The sequence below is a fragment of the Oratosquilla oratoria genome, chromosome 35, assembly GCF_046742065.1.
Source record: "Oratosquilla oratoria isolate Oo_2021 chromosome 35, ASM4674206v1, whole genome shotgun sequence".
In the NCBI taxonomy this organism is placed as follows: domain Eukaryota; kingdom Metazoa; phylum Arthropoda; class Malacostraca; order Stomatopoda; family Squillidae; genus Oratosquilla; species Oratosquilla oratoria.
Genome location: NC_134811.1, coordinates 25,236,446 through 25,254,572, shown reverse-complemented (window position 1 = coordinate 25,254,572; position 18,127 = coordinate 25,236,446). Strand labels below are relative to the sequence as shown.

Sequence of the window (18,127 nt, the reverse complement as noted above, 5' to 3'; positions counted from 1 at the left end):
AAATGTAAAGATCAACCAAAACTATTCTACAGATTTGTAAACAACAAACTGAAAAACAAACAAGATTTGGAGAAATTAAGACAAGGAGGAGTTGAATACACCGAGGAAATAGAAATGGCAGAAATTATGAACAGGCATTTTAAATCAGTGTTTACAAGGGAGAATATACAACCAGAAGAGATTGAATGGAAGGAGAAAGTCCCCCTATGAAAGAAATAGAAGTAACAAAGAATGAAATAATGAAACACTTGAGTAATCTTGATGTTAGAAAATTGCATGGACCAGATGAAATAGCAAACTGGATTTTGAAAGAATACAGAAATGAACTGGCAGACAAAATACATAGCATACTAAATAGTTCCTTGAAAGAAGGAAAAGTTCCAGAAGATTGGAAAAAAGCAAATATAGTACCTATATATAAAGGAGGAAATAAAGAAGACCCTACCAACTATAGACCAGTCTCTCTAACAAGTACAATAGCAAAAATTTGTGAAAGAATTGTCAAAAGTAAATGGGTAAAATATTTAGAAAAAAAAGCATGCTAAATCCAAGGCAATTTGGATTCAGACAAGGACAATCATGCGTCACTAATTTAATATGTTTCTATTCAAGGCTAATAGATATAATACAAGAAAGAGATGGATGGGCTGATTGTGCATTTCTAGACCTAAAAAAAGCTTTTGACAAAGTACCACATAAGAAGTTGCTTAAGAAATTAGAAACTGAAGGAGGAATACAGGGCAAACTGCTTAAATGGATGGAAGACTTTTTGCAAGAAAGAAAAATGAGAGTAGTGATAAGAGACAAACACTCAAAATGGGATGACGTAATAAGCGGTGTTCCACAAGGAACAGTTTTGGCCCCAATAATGTTTGCTATATATATATATTAATGATATGGATGAAGAAATTGAAAGTTATATGAGCTTCTTTGCAGATGATGCAAAACTATTAAAAAAAGTGAACACGGAAGAAGATTGTGAGTCACTACAGAGTGATCTAAATAAAGTATGGGAATGGAGTAGGAAGTAGGAGATGGAGTTCAACACTAAAAAGTGTAGTATAATGGAATTTGGTAAAAACAAAAACAGAATAACAGGATCATATAAATTGGGAGAAGAAGGAATAAAAAAAGTAGAAAATGAGAAGGACCTGGGAGTCATTGTTATGAATAATATCTCACCTGAGAAACATATAGATAAGATTTTTGGAGAAACTTATAATTTAATAAGAACAATCAAAGTGGCATTTACATACCTGGATGAAGAAATGGTGAAGAAAATTCTAGTCACTCTGATAAGACCAAGATTGGAATATGCTGCAACGATGTGGTCACCAAGTACAAAAAAATCTATAAAAAAAAATTGAAAGAATACAAAGAGCAATTACAAAATTGGCACCAATACTCTCAAAACTATCATATGAAGAGAGACTAGCAAAACTTGAACTACAGACACTAGAGCAAAGAGAGGAGATTTGATAGCTATTTACAGAATCATGAAAGGCATAGAAATTATTGATAGAGAGAATCTGATAAAATGGGATGACAGAAATACAGGAGGGCACGGAAAGAAAATCAAGAAAGACAGCTATAGAAGAGATCTGAAAAAGAACAGCTTTCCTCACAGAGTAATAGACAGTTGGAACAAGTTAGATGAGAAAGTGGTGTGTGCAAAAACAATACATGAATTTAAAAATAGTTTAGATAAAATGAGATATGAAGACGGGACACCACGAGCATAGCTCCCCTTCCCGTAAAATACAACTAGGTAAATACACACCCAGTACTAAAAGGAATATAAAGAAATTAGAAAGAATTCAAAAAGCAACAACAAAGACGGCATCAATACTCTCCAAACTGACATACGAACAAAGATTGTCCAAACTAGAACTACCAACCTTGGAACAAAGAAGAGAAAGAGGAGATCTATTGACCATCTACAGAATTATGAATGGGATGGAACTCCTCAATAGAGATGATTTACTAAAGTGGGATAAAAGAAAAACAAGAGGACATGATTTTTTTTTTTTTTTTTTTTTAAATATAGTTATAGAAGAGATCTGAAAAAGAATTGCTTCCCACACAGTGGTGGATATCTGGAATAAATTGGATAAGGAAACAGTGATTGCAAAAACTATACAAGAATTTAAGAACAAACTTGATACTGAAAGATACAAAGATGGGTCACTACGAGCATAGCTCCTTTCCTATATAATACAACTAAGTACAACTAGGTAGATACAGAAAGCCTTGTACTGTGGGATTCACCCTTCAGATTGATGTCAACTGTGCAGCATCCCTTTACGGGAGACATGAGAGATGAAGAGGCCATAGATACGCTTCCAGTCGCTGGGACAATGTTCAACTTGTGCTTCTTGGCCTATGCGAGATGAAAGATTCAGAGCTCCCTGTGTCGATAAGAGCGGTTGCTTCATTATTACCAACCATAACATACACAGTAGCTTGCCGTAGTATTCCCGAGGAAGAACCAGAGATGACAGCCAGCATAGAAGACTGAAGGAGAAAATTTAGTAGACCGGCACACCTTAGCAAAGTGTCCCTGCTTATTACACTTATGACAAGTGAAGTTTCTTGCAGGGCACTGTCCACAATTGTGACGGGGACCACCACAGAATAGCATCGGGACTTTGAATTGGTAGCAGCACATGTCTTTTCAGCAGAATAAGCAGTTTCACATGTTGCAGCAACACAGATACCATCATCGGTCCGAGCAGGTTTGGATGTCACAGCAGCACTTACACCAGAGACAGGAAAATGAGAATAAGACTCTGAGGTCTTCTGAGCAACATTGGGTGTCCTGGCTCGATCAACACTTGTACTTAGATCCAAAGTTTTGTTTTCAAGCAATGATTGCCTGATTGTATGAAAGAATGTTGTATGTAGTCATCTCGATTCTGTGAAGCAGTAGCAGCCTCAAAGTTACGATCCTTCCTGAGCAGCTGAAGCTCTTGTAGGTAGTCATCTATTGTCTCCCCTTCATGCTGCCTACAAGTAGCCAACACATGTCTCACGAACACTTCACTTTTGGGCTTGACATAGAAGTCTTTGAGAAGATCTATAGCTGAATCATAGTACACTGAAATGTAACCATATACAGTTGGAGAGACAAAATTGATCAATGTATCCAGCTTGTTAGGATTAAGGGAGCATTGCATCGCTTTATAGAGTAGGTGAAATTAAATTTTCAAATATGTATTTAACGAACTTAGGTATAATTGTTGTAATGGGGGTGGTGGGGGAAAAGAATACTGCCACCAAGTTTTCCCACTTGGATCGTAAGAGGCGAGAAGAAAGGGACGGGGAGAGGGACTAGGCATCCTTCTCCCTGTAGCCCCACGGGGCACAATCCTAAAGACAAAAGTGAAGGCATAAGGGGTGCTGGCGGGCCTCGGGCCAGCACCCTAAGGTTTGGGTCTTTTAATGTGCGTGGATGTGGTACAGATGAGAGTAAAAGGGAAGAGATAGGTAGTATGTTTGTGAGAAGAAAGTTGGATGTGTTGGCTTTGAGTGAAACGAAGGTGAAAGGGAAGGGTGAGTGTATGTTTGGGAGTGTAAGTGGGAGGTTATCAGGAGTGAAGAGAGGGCGAGGGAGGGAAGGGGTGGCTATTCTTGTAAGTGAGGAGATAGGTAAAGGGGTAGTGGAGTGGAAGGAGGTTTCCTCAAGGATAATGTGGATGAAGGTGAAACTGGGAAAGGAGATGTGGGTCTTTGTAAGTGCATATGGGCCGGGCAGTGAGAAGAGTGTAGAAGAAAGGGAGGCCTTTTGGATAGATTTAAATGAGTGCATAGAGGGTTTAGGAAGAAATGTCAATGTAATAGTACTGGGAGACCTTAATGCTAGAGTGGGAAATGGTCCAATCGATGGAGTGGTTGGGAAGTGTGGAGTTCCAGGAAAAAATCGTAGTGGAGAGTTGATGGTGGAAATGTGTCTAGAAAGAGAGTTGATGATAGCAAATACAGTGTTTCGGAAGAAAGTCAAGCATAAGTACACATGGGAGAGGGTGGTGGAGGGAAGGGTGGTAGATAGAGCGCTAATGGATTATGTAGTGGTAAATAGGATTATGATAGGAAGAGTTAAGGATGTACATGTGCTAAGGGGAGAGGGTGGGGGAATATCAGATCATTTTTTGGTGGAAGGTAAGTTGAGAGTGGAGGATAGATGGAGAAGGAGGAAAGGGACAAAAGGTAGGGAGGTTCTTAGAGTGAACTCCTTGAATGAAAAGGAAAAGGAGAAGGAGTACGAAAAGAAGCTGAAGGAGGAGTGGGAGGGAGTAAAGGATAGAGCAGAGATGGGTATGGAGGAGGAATGGGGATGGTTCAAGAAGGGAGTCTTAAAGTGTGCAAGGATGGTGTGTGGAACAAGAAGGACAGGGGGAAATAGAAGAAAGGGTAGTGAATGGTGGGATGAGGAAACAAAGAAGGTTGTAGAAGAGAAGAAGCGAGCATTCACAGATTGGTTACAAAAGAGGACAGGGGAGTCATATGAGAGGTACAAAGAAAAGAAGAGAGAAGTAAAGCAAAAGGTAAAGGAGGCAAAGAGGAGAGCAGATGTGAAATGGGGTAGGAGTATGACAGAAAATTTTGAAAGTAATAAAAAGATGTTTTGGAAAGAAATTAAGAGAGGAAGAGGAGGCGAATCAAGTAGGGAAGAAAAGGTAAAAGGTACAGATGGAGAGTTGTTAATGGAAGAGATGGCAGTGAGGGGAAGATGGGCAGAATATTTTAGGGAGTTGCTAAATGTGAAGGAGGATAGGGAAGGAAAGATAGCTGCAGTGGGAAATACGAAGAAAATGAGAGTGATGAGTGAGGAGAACGGAGGAGAAATAAGGAAGGATGAGGTGAAGGCAGTTGTAAAGATGATGAAAGCAGGTAAGGCACCTGGTCTGGATGGATGTCATGCAGAATGTCTGAAAAAGGGAGGTTCAGTGATGGTGGACTGGTTGGTGAGATTATTTAATGTTTGCTGGAGAGAGGGTAAAGTACCGGAGGACTGGAGTAGTGCCTGTATAGTTCCTCTTTACAAGGGAAAAGGGGACAAGTGTGAATGTAGTAATTTCAGAGGGATTAGCCTGTTGAGTGTAGTAGGGAAGGCTTATGGGAGAATCTTAATTGAGAGGATTAGGAGAGGAACAGAAGGAGTAATTGGTGAGGAACAGTGTGGATTTAGGACGGGTAGAGGTTGTGTAGATCAGATCTTTGTGGTAAGACAGATATGTGAGAAAGCTATAGGAAAGGGGAAGGATGTTTTTTGGGCTTTTATGGATCTGGAAAAGGCTTATGATAGGGTAGACAGAAAGGCACTGTGGGAGGTTATGCAGATTTATGGGATAGGAGGAAAGCTTTTGGGAGCTGTCAAGAGTTTTTATGTGAGTAGTAGAGCATGTGTTAGGATTGGAAATGGAGAGAGTGAGTGGTTTGAAGTAAAGGTGGGACTTCGTCAAGGATGCGTTATGTCGCCCTGGCTGTTCAACTTATACATGGATGGGGTGGTGCGAGAGGTGAATGCTAGGGTAGTGAGTCAGGGATTGGAGATGGTTAAAGAAAATGGAGAAAAGTGGGAGGTGAGCCAGCTGTTGTTTGCGGACGACACTGCGCTTGTGGCAGGGTCAGAGGAGGGATTGAGGAAGCTGGTGGCAGAGTTTGGGAGAGTATGTGATAGAAGAAAGCTAAAGATAAATGTGGGTAAAAGTAAGGTGATGAGATGTACAAGGGGTGAAAGTGGCAGTAGACTGGAAGTGAACATTAAGGGAGAGCGACTGGAGGAAGTGGATAGTTTTAGATACTTGGGTGCAAGTGTAGCAGGAAAAGGTGGAGTGAAGGTGGAGGTAGAATGTAGATTGAGAGAAGCGAGTAAATGCCTTGGTGGTTTAAAGAGTGTAATGAGAAATAGACATTTGGGAATGGATGCGAAGAGGAGACTGTATGAAGGAGTGATTGTGCCAACAGCACTGTATGGGGCAGAAACGTGGAACATAAGAGAAGAAGAGAGAAGGAGTTTGAATGTGTTTGAGATGAGGTGTTTGAGAAGTATGGTGGGGGTTACTAGGCTAGATAGAGTGAGAAATGAGGAGGTGAGGAGGAGAACAGGGGTGAAAAAGGATTTGGGAGAGAGGGTTGATGAAAGAATATTAGGATGGTTTGGACACATGGAAAGAATGAGTGACGAAAGACTAGTAAAAGAGGTATGGAAGGCAGATGTGGAGGGAGTGAACATGAGGGGACGTCCTAGGATGAGGTGGATGGATGGGGTGAAGGGGGCTTTGGGGAAGAGGGGAATGTCTGTTGAGGAAGGAAGGGAGAGGACGGAAGACAGAGGTGAGTGGAGAATGGTTGTATATGGATGATGTTGTGACGACATGAGGAGGAAAAGGCGGGGGGGTGGGGGGTGGGGTAGTATGTGTGAGTAAATTTTGACGCAGCCCGAAGGGATTTCTCCCCGTCCTCTCCTTATATGCAAAGGGGGACGGAGAGGGGGGGTCGCCGATTAAATGAAGCGGCCTTGCTGTGGATGTACTGTGTCTTGCGTCACTGCTTCTGACCCAGGGCGGTGGGCAGGGTTCAGGGATGACCCGTCATCCAGGAGGTGCTCAGATGAGAGGAAGGGTGGGAGGGGTGTGGAGTGTATTTAGGAATGAAATGGGTGGGAGTGTTTTTATGCCTTTCCTTTTGTGGCTACCTCCCTTGGAAGGGGGAAAAAGCCTTGGTATATGTATGTATGTATGTAGGTATAATTACCCCATACATTACTGTGTAATTCCTCAGGGTATTGTGTTTCTCCCATGTATATATACAGCATAGTGAAGATATAGTGAAGCTCTAATTACTTAATGGAAAAACCTTCCACATCATTCAGGTTGGTATGAAATGAAAGCTTAGAGTCTGGGAAACAAAAGTTATTGAATACATTTCATCAAACTAAACCTCTGATTTTTTTTATTAATTTGATATACATTTCATCAAACTAAACCTCTGATTTTTTTTTTATTAATTTGTTTCTCTGAATAATTAAATAATGCTGCAAATTTCAGGTTTCATGCTGATGATGATAATATGGTTTTACATCACCCAATTGGGAGGCTAGGACTTTGCCCCTCACAGAGGGCTTTGTAGCGTGGAATTTAATCAACCATGCCCTTGGTTCAACTTCACCAGTGGCAGGATTCAAACTGCCCTCACTTTGACCTTTGCTGCAAGTAACGACACCCTAACCCGTTCAGCCAGCGAGCTTCCTTATTATATAAAAAATATATATATATATATATATTTTTTTTTTCTACTGTACAAGATGAAGAGTATGATGTTTTCTTTCAAATGAAACAAAAATGACAAAAATCCATAAAGAACAACCAAAGATATTACAACAGAAGGAACAAAAAAATAAACTTTACATGAAGGGATTTAAATTTTCGCGAACATTTGTTTGATGGTTGCAATGTATAGCAAATCTCCAAATTCCTCTACTGATGAGGTGTGAGGTGAGGGTGAGTGGTGTGGCGTGGGTGGAGGAGATATAAGGTGGGAATGGCAAGTAGATGATTGCAGAGTGCTGGGTGCAGCTGTGAAGCTTTCCTCCTCTTTCTTTTTCCTTCTTGTTTCTTTTTCAGGCACTCACAGGCCCTCTCTATATTCTGCTGCCTCACTCTCTTGTTTCTTGTTAATTTTCCCAAGATCACAGCAACAATACAGGGCGAGGAATTAAAATTGTGGCATACGATGAGAGCACCAGGAGCAATGTCACCCTACTTTGACCTTTTGAAGAGTACTGATGCCCTGTCCACTATCTTTGTCGGGTATGCTGGTGGGAGGAGTTGCCAAATATCTCCATAAACACAATTCTGTGGCAAAAAATTAAATAGCTATAGAAATGTTGATGCTATTTCAATATACAAAATGTTTTTTTATGCAATGGAGATGCCAGAGGTTGCCAATATTTTATCATCATCAGGGATGCGTTATGTCACCCTGGCTGTTCAACTTATACATGGATGGGGTGGTGCGAGAGGTGAATGCAAAGGTAGTGGGTCAGGGATTGGAGATGGTTAAGGAAAATGGAGAAAAGAGGGAGGTGAGCCAGCTGTTGTTTGCGGACGACACTGCGCTTGTGGCAGGATCGGAGGAGAGATTGAGGAAGTTGGTGACAGAGTTTGGGAGTGTGTGTGATAGAAGAAAGCTGAAGATAAATGTGGGTAAAAGTAAGGTGATGAGATGTACAAGGGGTGAAAGTGGCAGTAATCTGGAAGTGAGCATTAAGGGAGAGCGACTGGAGGAAGTGGATAGTTTTAGATATTTGGGTCCAAATGTGGCAGGAAAAGGTGGAGGTAGAATGTAGATTGAGAGAAGCGAGTAAATGCCTTGGTGGATTAAAGAGTGTAATGAGGAATAGAAATTTGGGAATGGATGCTAAGAGGAGACTGTATGAAGGAGTGATTGTGCCAACAGCACTGTATGGGGCAAAACATGGAACATAAGAGAGGAAGAGAGAAGGAGTTTGAATGTGTTTGAGATGAAGTGTCTGAGAAGTATGATGGGGGTTACTAGGCTAGATAGAGTGAGAAATGAGGAGGTGAGGAGGAGAACGGGGGTGGAAAGGGAGTTGGGAGATAGGGTTGATGAAAGAGTATTAGGATGGTTTGGACACATGGAAAGAATGAGTGAAGAAAGACTAGTAAAGGAGGTATGGAGGGCAGATGTGGAGGGAGTGAACATGAGGGGACGTCCTAGGATGAGATGGATGGATGGGGTGAAGGGGGCTTTGGGGAAGAGGGGAATGTCTGTCGAGGAAGGACGGGAGAGGACAGAAGACAGGGGTGAATGGAGAATGGTTGTATATGGAAAATGTTGTGATGCATGAGGTGGAATGGATGGGGGAATGGGGGGTGAGGTAGTGTGTGTGAGCAAAAATTTTGACGCAGCCCGAAGGGATTTCTCCCCGTCCTCTCCTTTATATGGGGGGACAGAGAGGGAGGGGTCGCCGATTTAATGAAGCGCCCTTGCTGTGGATGTGCTGTGTCTTGCGACACTGCTTCTGACCCAGGGCAGTGGACAGGGTGCAGGGATGACCCGTCATCTAGGAGGTAAGATGGGAGGGAGGGTGGAGGGGTGTGGAGTGTTTTCGGGGATGGAATGGGTGGGAATGATTTTATGCCTTGTCCTTTTTGGCTACCTCCCTGGTATATGTATGTATGTATTTTGTATAAAAAAATAGAAATTAAATACAGCTGTATAACTTTGTATGATTGCAGTGATTGAATTCTCATGCAGCAGTAGTTGAGTAGGGAGATATATCCAGGCATTCAGGTCTCAGGAATTTATCCATCTTCAGATCAGATGCAGTTTGTCAGTTAAATAAATTGTTGTATTCATCTTACAAAACATCAATGCAGTCTAAAAACAGAAATACAAGTAAACATACCAATTCTATAGAATCAGGTTAACATGCACAATTAGTTATAAAGTTACATGAAGCTTAGACCACCACAACTGTTATCTGTGTTGTGTTAATGTGTGGTATTTCCATGCCACTGGGTTACAGCATCAGGATGAGAAAACTAGTTGCCTGTTGTCAGCTTTATGTGAATAGGTGAAGAAAATACAGCTGAAGTTGACAGAGATCTTGGGTCCAGCCCAGAGATAGAGCATCAGCCCCTATGGTTACACCTCTAAATGGAGGTGAGGATGTAGACAGGTGTGGTGCAAGGCAACGGACCAATCAGGACCCAGGACAGTTCGCCTGGGACCTCACCACCCTCCTTTATAAGGAGGGGGACCAAGCCGAAGCAGCAGTTCACTCCAGGACACGACATCTACAAGCAGCTCTCCCCATCAAGCAGCTCTCCTCCACAAGCAGCTCTCCTCCACAAGCAGCTCTCCTCCACAAGCAGTACTCCTCTCTAAGCAGCAGTCATCTCCAAGCTTCAAGTTCTCCTCTGCTCTCAAGCTCATCCCTTTACGAGTTAAATAAAAACCGAGAGCGTAGAGTTACCGTGAGTTTCCTTTCCCTGGCTTGTCCGAACCATATCACAACACAGGTTTAGAATACAAGTACCAGAGACATGATTTTCTTTTATGTCTATCTCATGGGATCACCACTGGCAGATACCTGTTGCTGATCCTTTATGTTGGGAGTAATGAAATCAAATGGTATTATTCAATTAGCTTTTATATAACTGTGTACATCTTTTTTACCTTTCTTTATATAATTTTCTCCTTTGAGGAGAAAAGGTCATTGGTACATACATACATATTATCACAATTGAAGAATCTTGTTAATATTTCATTTGTGTATGATTTTACTAATGACAAATATACATCAACTCAACAGGAAAACAAGAATTGGAAATGAGACCAGGTTCCAATGAAATAAGAAATTACAAAATTACTTTTGTTCTTAATTCAAATGAGCATTCAAAAGAATGTAAGAAAAAAACAAATAATTTAAACTTTAAATTTTGAAATTTCCTTCTGCAAGAATAGCTTGTATCTGAGCTTTGAGAGCTTGATTTTGAGGTCCACAGGCCTTCACCACTGCTGACAAATCAGGAATACTCCTCTGTTCCTGTGCAGCCTTCGCAGCTTCTTCAAGCATTCTATAAAGGTAAAAATCTACATTAACTTAAGTATATAACATGATAAAATACATGAAATGAAATCTGCAAGGAAACATGAATTATCAAGAATAACATGTGTTGTCTATGCTTTATAGTGACAGTGAATATACTGTTTAACCAATTCACAATGGTAATAGGCCCTTCAGCTGAATAAAACTGTACTCAGGGGGTAAATCATGACAATCCTTGTGCAGACTTCTTTCCATTCTCCTAATAATCCTCTTGAATTAGCAAAAAGTAAACACACTTTGCATCAGAAATAGACCAATGAAAAAATAACAAACTATGAAGATGATTTCCCTGTCTAGGTATTGGCTGCATGTTATTGTGGGGTTAAAAGCTGCTAATTAGCATTCAACTGATGCTTTACGGTCGATATGGTGCAACCCTATGGACCAGAACCACACATCATTTTGTGTGTGATAAAGGAAATCTCTATCCATAGACAAATGATACTACATACATACATATACCAAAGGCTTTTTCTCCCTTACACGGGGGGTAGCCAAGAAGAAAAAAGCATAGAAATAACTCCCACCCATTTCATTTCCCATATATTCCACTCCCCTCCACCCTCCTCCCTCCCTCCTATCTTGGCACCTCCTAGATGACGGGTCATCCCTGCATCCTGTCTACTGCCCTGGGTCAGAAGCAGTGTCGCAAGACAGCACATCCACAGCAAGGCCGCTTCATAAATTCGGCGACCTCCCCTCTCCGTCCCCTCATGCAGGAAAGAAGACAGGGAGAAATCCCTTAGGGCTGCGTCAAAATTTTCTCATACATACTTCCTCATCCCCCATCCCCCACCCACTCCCCCTCATGCATCACAGCCTCATCTATACACAACCCTTCTCCATTCACCCCTATCTTCTGTCCTCTCCCGTCCTTTCTCTACAGACATTCCTCTCTTTTGTAAAGCCCCTTTCACCCCATCCATCCATCTCATCCTAGGACGCCCCCTCATATTCACTCCTTCCACCTCCGCCTTCTGCACTTCTTTTACTAATCTTTCTTCACTCATTCTTTCCATGTGTCCAAACCATCCTAATACTCTTTCATCAACCCTATCTCCCAGCTCCCTTTCCACCTCTGTTCTCCTCCTCACCTCCTCATTTCTCACTCTATCTAGCCTAGTAACCCCTATCATACTTCTCAGACATTTCATCTCAAACACATTCAAACTCCTTCTCTCTTCCTCTCTCATGTTCCATGTTTCTGCCCCATACATTGCTAGAAATTATACTACTTTATTATAATGTGACTGTCCCTCTGTTATGCTGCCCCCCCACTCTTAATACTGTCCTGTACCACTTCTCTGAATATTCATTCCTTTTTTGCCAAACCCCTTGGTAGGGTAGAAAGAATACTGCCACCAAATGTTCCCACTTGAGTCATAAAAGGGGACAAAAATGGGACAGGAATAGGACTAGGCATCAGACTCTCTGTAGCCCTAAAGTGGACATTCCTAAAAAATGCAAAGGCATAAGAGAGTCTGGGAATTTTCCAACCAGAATCCAAAGGTTTGGGTTTGTTAATGTGCATGGATGTGGTACAGATGAGAATAAAAAGGAAGAGATAGGCAGTATGTTTGTGAGAAGAAAGATGGATGTGTTGGCATTGAGAGAATAAAAATTGAAAGGGAGGGGTGAGTTTGAGTTTGGGACTGTAGTTGGGAGGGTGTCAGAAGTGAAAAGAGGATGAGGGAGAGAAGGGGTAGCTATACTAGTAAGTGAAGAGATAGGTATGCATGTGGGAATGGAAGGTTTCTAAGGTGGATGATGGTGAAACTGGGAAGGGAGATGTAGGTCTTTTTAAGTGCATATGAGCCTGATAGTGAGAAGAATGTACAGGAATCTGAGGCTTTTTGGATATATTTAAATGAAAGCATAGAGTTTAGGGAGAAATGTCAATGTAGTGATATTGGGAGATCTCAATGCTAGGGTAGAAAATGAGCCAATAGACGGAGTGGTTGGGAAGTGTGGAGTTCCAGGAAAAAATCATAGTGGAGAGATGATGGTGAAGATGTGTCTAGAAAGGGAGTTGATGATAGCAAATACAGTGTTTAGGAAGAAAGTCAAGCATAAGTACACATGGGAGAGGGTGGGGGATGGAAGGGTGGTAAGTAGGGCTTTAATGGACCATATAGTGGTAACCAGGAGAAGAGTAGGAAGAGTTTTGGATGTACATGTTCTAAGGGGAGAGATTGGGGTAATATCAGATCATTTTTTTGGTGGAAGGTAAGTTGAGAGTGGAGGATAGATGGAGAAAGAGAAAAAGGACAGAACGTAGGGAGGTGCTTAAAGTAAACTGCTTAAATGAGAAAGAAAAGGAGTACAAGAAGAAACTGAGAAAAGAGAGAGAGAGAGGGGATGACGGATAGAATAGAATCAGAAGTGGAGAAGGAATGGGGATGTTTCAAGGAGGAAGCAAAGATGATGAAGCAAAGAAGAGAAGAAACAAGCATTCACAGATGGGTTGCAAAATAGGATGAAAGAATCATATGAAAGGTACAAAGATAAAAGAGAAGTAAAGCATAAGATAAAGGAGGCAAAGTAAAGAGCAGATGTGAAATGGGGTAAGAGCATGACAGAGAATTTTGAAAGCATTAAAAAGATGTTTAGGAAGAAATCAAGAGAGGAAGAGGAGGCAAATCAAGTGGAGAAGAAAAGGTAAAAGGTGCAGATGGAAAGACGATAATGGAAGAGATGGCACTAAGAGGAAGATGGGCAGAGTATTTTAGGGAGTTGTTAAATGTGAAGGAAGATATAGAAGGAAAGGTAGTTGAAGTGGTAGGAGCTAAGAAAATGACAGTGATGAATGAGGAATATGGAGGAAAAATAAGGAAGGATGAGGTGAAAGCAGTTATCAAAATGATGAGAGCAGGTAAGGCACCTGGGTTAGATGAGTGTCATGCGGAGCATCTAAAAAGTGAGGTACAGTGATGGTGGAGTGGCTGGTGAAGTTGTTGATATTTGTCTTAAAGAAGGTAGAGTGCTGGAGGACTGGAGGACAAGTGTGAGTGTAGTAGTTTCAGAGAGATCAGTTTGTTGAGTGTAGTTGGGAGGGCTTATGAGAGGAACAGAGGGAGTAATTGGTTAGGAACACTGGATTTAGGATCAGATTTTTGTGGTAAGGCAGATATGTGAGAAAGTTTAGGGAAACGTAAGGATGTTTTTTGGGCCTTTATGGATTTGGAAAAGGCTTATGATAGGGTAGACAGGAAGGCACTGTGGGAGGTATTGCAGATATATGGGATAGGAGGAAAGCTGTTCAGAGCAGTCAAGAATTTTTACAGGCTTTACTACATACATATACCTTTGGTATGGATATGTTGTAGAGCCTGTGTTAGAATTAGAAATGGAGAGAGTGGTATATGGACTTTACCAGGGATGTGTTATGCTGCCTTGGCTGTTCAATTTATACATGGATGGGGTGGTGTGAGAGGTAAATGCAAGGGTAATGGGCAGGAGATTGGAGATGGTTAAAGAAAATGGAGAAAAGTGGGATATAAGACAGTTGTTGTTTGTTGACGACACTGCCCTTGTAGCAGGATCAGAAGATGGATTATGGAAGTTAGTGACAAAGTTTGGAAAGGTGTGTGAAAGAGGGAAATTGAAGATAAATGTGGGTAAAAGTAAGGTGATGAGATGTACAAGGGGAGAGGATGGTATCAAATTGGAAGTGAGTAATAAGGGAACAAGACTGGAGGAAGTGGGGAGCTTTAGATTCTTGTGTGTCAATGAGGCAGGAAAGAGAGGAGTGGAGGTAGAGGTAGAATGTAGATTGAGAGAAGCAAGTAAATGTATTGGGGAATTAAAAAGTGTAATGAGAAATAGACATTTGAGAATGGATGCCGAGAGGAGATTGTATGAAGGGGTGATTGTGCCAACAGCACTGTAAGGGGCAGAAACATGGAATATAAGAGAGGAAGAGTTTAAATGTGTTTAAAATGAAATACCTGAGAAGTATGGTAGGAGTTACTAGGATGGACAGAGTGAGAAATGAGGTGAGGAGGAGAGCGGGGGTGAAAAGGGAGTTGGGAGATTGGGTGGATGAAAAATTGTTGGAATGGTTTGGACACATGGAAAGAATGAGTGAAGAAAGATTAGTAAAAGAGGTGTGGAAGACAGAGGTGGAGGGAGTGAACATGAGGGGGACCATGGATGAGATGGATGGGGTAAAATGGGCGTTGTGAATGAGGGGAATGTCTATTGAGGAAGGAAGGCAGAAGACAGGTGTAAATGGAGATTGAATGTTTATGGATGATGCTGTGATGCATGGGAGTGGGTGAGGGATGCAGGGGTCAGGGAGTATGTGTGAATGATATTTTGACACAGCCCAAAGGGATTCCTCCCTGTCTTCTCTTTTTCTATATGAAGGGAGGGGGGGTCACCAATTAGATGAAGCAGCCTTGCTGTGGATGTGTTGTGTCTTGCTACATTGCTTCTGACTCAGGGCAGTGGGCGAGATGCAGAGATGACCCATCATCCAGAAGGAGCCAAGAAAAGAGGGAGGGAGGGGTGGTAAATAGGAGTGGAGTATGTGGAGATGAAATGAGTGGGAGTGGATTTATGCCTTGGACTTTAGGTACCTCCCTTGTATGGGGGAAAAAAGCTGTTGCCAGGGCAGTAGACAGGATGCAGGGATGACCCGTCATCTAGGAGGAGCCAAGATAGGAGGGAGGGAGGAGGGTGGAGGGGAGTGGAATATATGGGAAATGAAATGGGTGGGAGTTATTTCTATGCTTTTTTCTTCTTCCATATGATGACCCCTACATAGGCATCATGAAGCACAAGTGGGTATACAAGGATGCTGATGTTGGCATTGGTGTCTTGATTATATTTATTTTGTAGTTGTAGCTGAGTGATCCCCCAAATTCTGTGAACTGGTTTGATCACATTTTTTGTTTAGTATTATTACTCATAGTGAAAGAGAACAAGTAATACAGCAATGATTTTATATTTTGTAATGTGAGTAGTGTGATGCATCATACATTAGGCACTTGATGCTGCACATGAGTATTTGACTTGTATTGAAGAAGTTAAGGAAAGGAAAGTAATGAAAAATATAACAAACTGTAAGGAAAACTATATTTTTCAATGTTTTCCAAACATCTAGTTTTTTTCATCAAGTATGTCCACACTTTTCATGGCTCTAAACACTACTATGAGATCATCTCTCTTTCTTCTCTCCTCTAATAATGGCAGCCTCAGAATATTCAGTCTCTTTTTCTGCGACTTTGGTCCATAGGGGTCTTGTTAAACTCCCTAAGGTATCAATTGTATACAAAATGCAGTGAATATCCCAATAGTGTTTAAAACAATGAAGTTGTCTGAGAAATACTTCTTTGAAAAAATTAATTTCATTTATAGCCTTAATGCAGTGACTAATGCTACTATTACTATTACTACTTCTATTACTACTACTACTACTATCTTTCATAGCATTAGTAGTAGCCTTAATTATCACATAAAAATAGATCAATTGATTGGAGACTACCACCAGCTACAACACTTGGCAATGATTCAATTACTTGCTACTAGATTATGCATGGTATCTTTAGTACCCTGTATTATTTCTGGTTACATAAGAGTATAAGAATGAAGGAGACTGCACGAGACCATGAGGACTACTATGCAATTTTACTTACCCACACTTGACTAGATAGGTTACTCTGTTTTCATTACTGACTTTGGGAGCATACTTTTTGGCTTCACTAACATTGTTGAATTTCAGACAGGCATCAACAAATGGCTGAAAAACAACAACATATTTTCAGAAACTGCAATTTCATAATCTGATACCACACTGATGCTATACAAACTAAAACATATCTTGATACCCTTCTTTTGTAAATGGCCCAGTTTCAAATGGATAAATGGATTACTACAGAAGAGTTTTACATTTGCTTGGAGACTGAATACAATGGTCATTATTCAAAAGTTAATATAAATACTCACTTCATAACCAATTGGACTCTTTCCCTTGTTCTTAGCAAAATTACTTAATTCTTCCCAGTGACTAGCTTCCGCATGTGCTAACACTCTCAGCCACCAATACCTGTATTAAATGAAGGTGAAGGAGCTGATTAATACATGTACATACATACCAAAAGGCCCTTTCCCACATATAATGGGGGTGGCCAAGTCAAGGCACCCATCCACCTCTTACCCATCCTACACCCATCCAAAAACCTATTTGTTATTCCTTACATCTTAGTTCTTTGTGGAAAGGTCATTCATGTCCCCTGCCCACTGCTACGGTCAGAGGCAATGCAGCAAAATAAAGTATCTTCACAACAGGGCACAATGGCTATTAACCCCCACAGCTTCATTACATAGCAACCCCACCCACCCACCAACCAACATATGAAAAATAAGAAAATAAACAATAGCAGCACAAAATTGTCAAGATGGATAGAAGCAATGGTAAATTACAGTCCCTAACAACAACAACCCCTTCCAGGTCCTGGAGCTGCAGCGTCTACGTCGTGGGACCACCCCCCAACCCCAAGAGTTGGGGGCCAAACGGCAGAAACTACCCCTGGCCACCGGCTCTATGCAGGTGGCACCGATCCCCAAGAGGAGCTATGCCTACCTTGGGGAGTACCACAATCCTTTTTCCCAACATGCAATATTACGTTTTTTCTGCACCAAGGGGTGATTTTCCGGCGATCACCCCTCTTCTTCTACTTTTAGCTGGAGATGTAGAGAGCAATCCTGGGCCCACCACAAAATACACATGCCCAACATGCTCTAAACCCATTACTTCGAGCAGACAGACAAAGGGCTCAGTTCAGTGCAATATGTGCAAAAACTGGGCCCACCTCACTTGTACAACACTTGCTGACACAAACCAATACACAAACACTTGGACATGTCCTACCTGCCCTCCAGTAACTCTACTACCACCTCCCCAACCACAGCCAGCACCCTCACCCACTCACAATTTCCCTCTGCTCTTACCCCCGATTAGTACTCCCCTTCTTTTGTCCCCGATCTCTCCTTTTCCCCCCTCTGACCCAGATCCTACACCTTCCTCACTACCACCCCAACCTCAACCCCAAACGGCAACATACAACACATACAAAACACACAACATCAACATATTACAACACAACATTGACGGTATTAACACGAAAAACATGAACATGAACTTGAACACTTTCTTAAACAACACAACATACACATTGCGATTTTACAAGAAACAAAACTAAGACACTCACACAAAACACCATCATTTCATAATTACACCACCATCAGACAAGACCGGACTGACGGCTATGGCGGTGGACTCATCACCCTGATCCACCACTCCATCTGTTTTGTGGACATAAGTGCCACAACCAAAATTCTCCTCCCTACCACAGATAACACAACAGAAATCCAATCCATTCGAATCCGCACAGGCAACAAATCAACACTGACAATAGTTAACATGTACATTCCCCCCCAATCATCCCCCACAGTTCCAGACACCTTCAGGCCTCATTTTAGCCA

General features: G+C 41.6%; 1 protein-coding gene across 2 annotated transcripts in view; it reads right to left on the bottom strand.

The window, feature by feature from the left end:
* Window positions 1–10,162: 10,162 nt before the first annotated feature.
* The window catches only part of Vps16A (vacuolar protein sorting 16), a 63,313-nt gene continuing 55,348 nt past the window's right edge, over window positions 10,163–18,127 (bottom strand). For both annotated transcript variants that reach the window (XM_076174107.1, XM_076174108.1), the window contains 3 exons: window positions 16,589–16,688; window positions 16,279–16,382; window positions 10,163–10,607 (listed from right to left, as the gene is read on the bottom strand). In XM_076174107.1, the coding sequence (XP_076030222.1) occupies window positions 10,463–10,607; window positions 16,279–16,382; window positions 16,589–16,688 (349 nt within the window). In that variant the 3' untranslated portion in view covers window positions 10,163–10,462. The remainder of the gene's footprint in view (window positions 10,608–16,278; window positions 16,383–16,588; window positions 16,689–18,127) is intronic.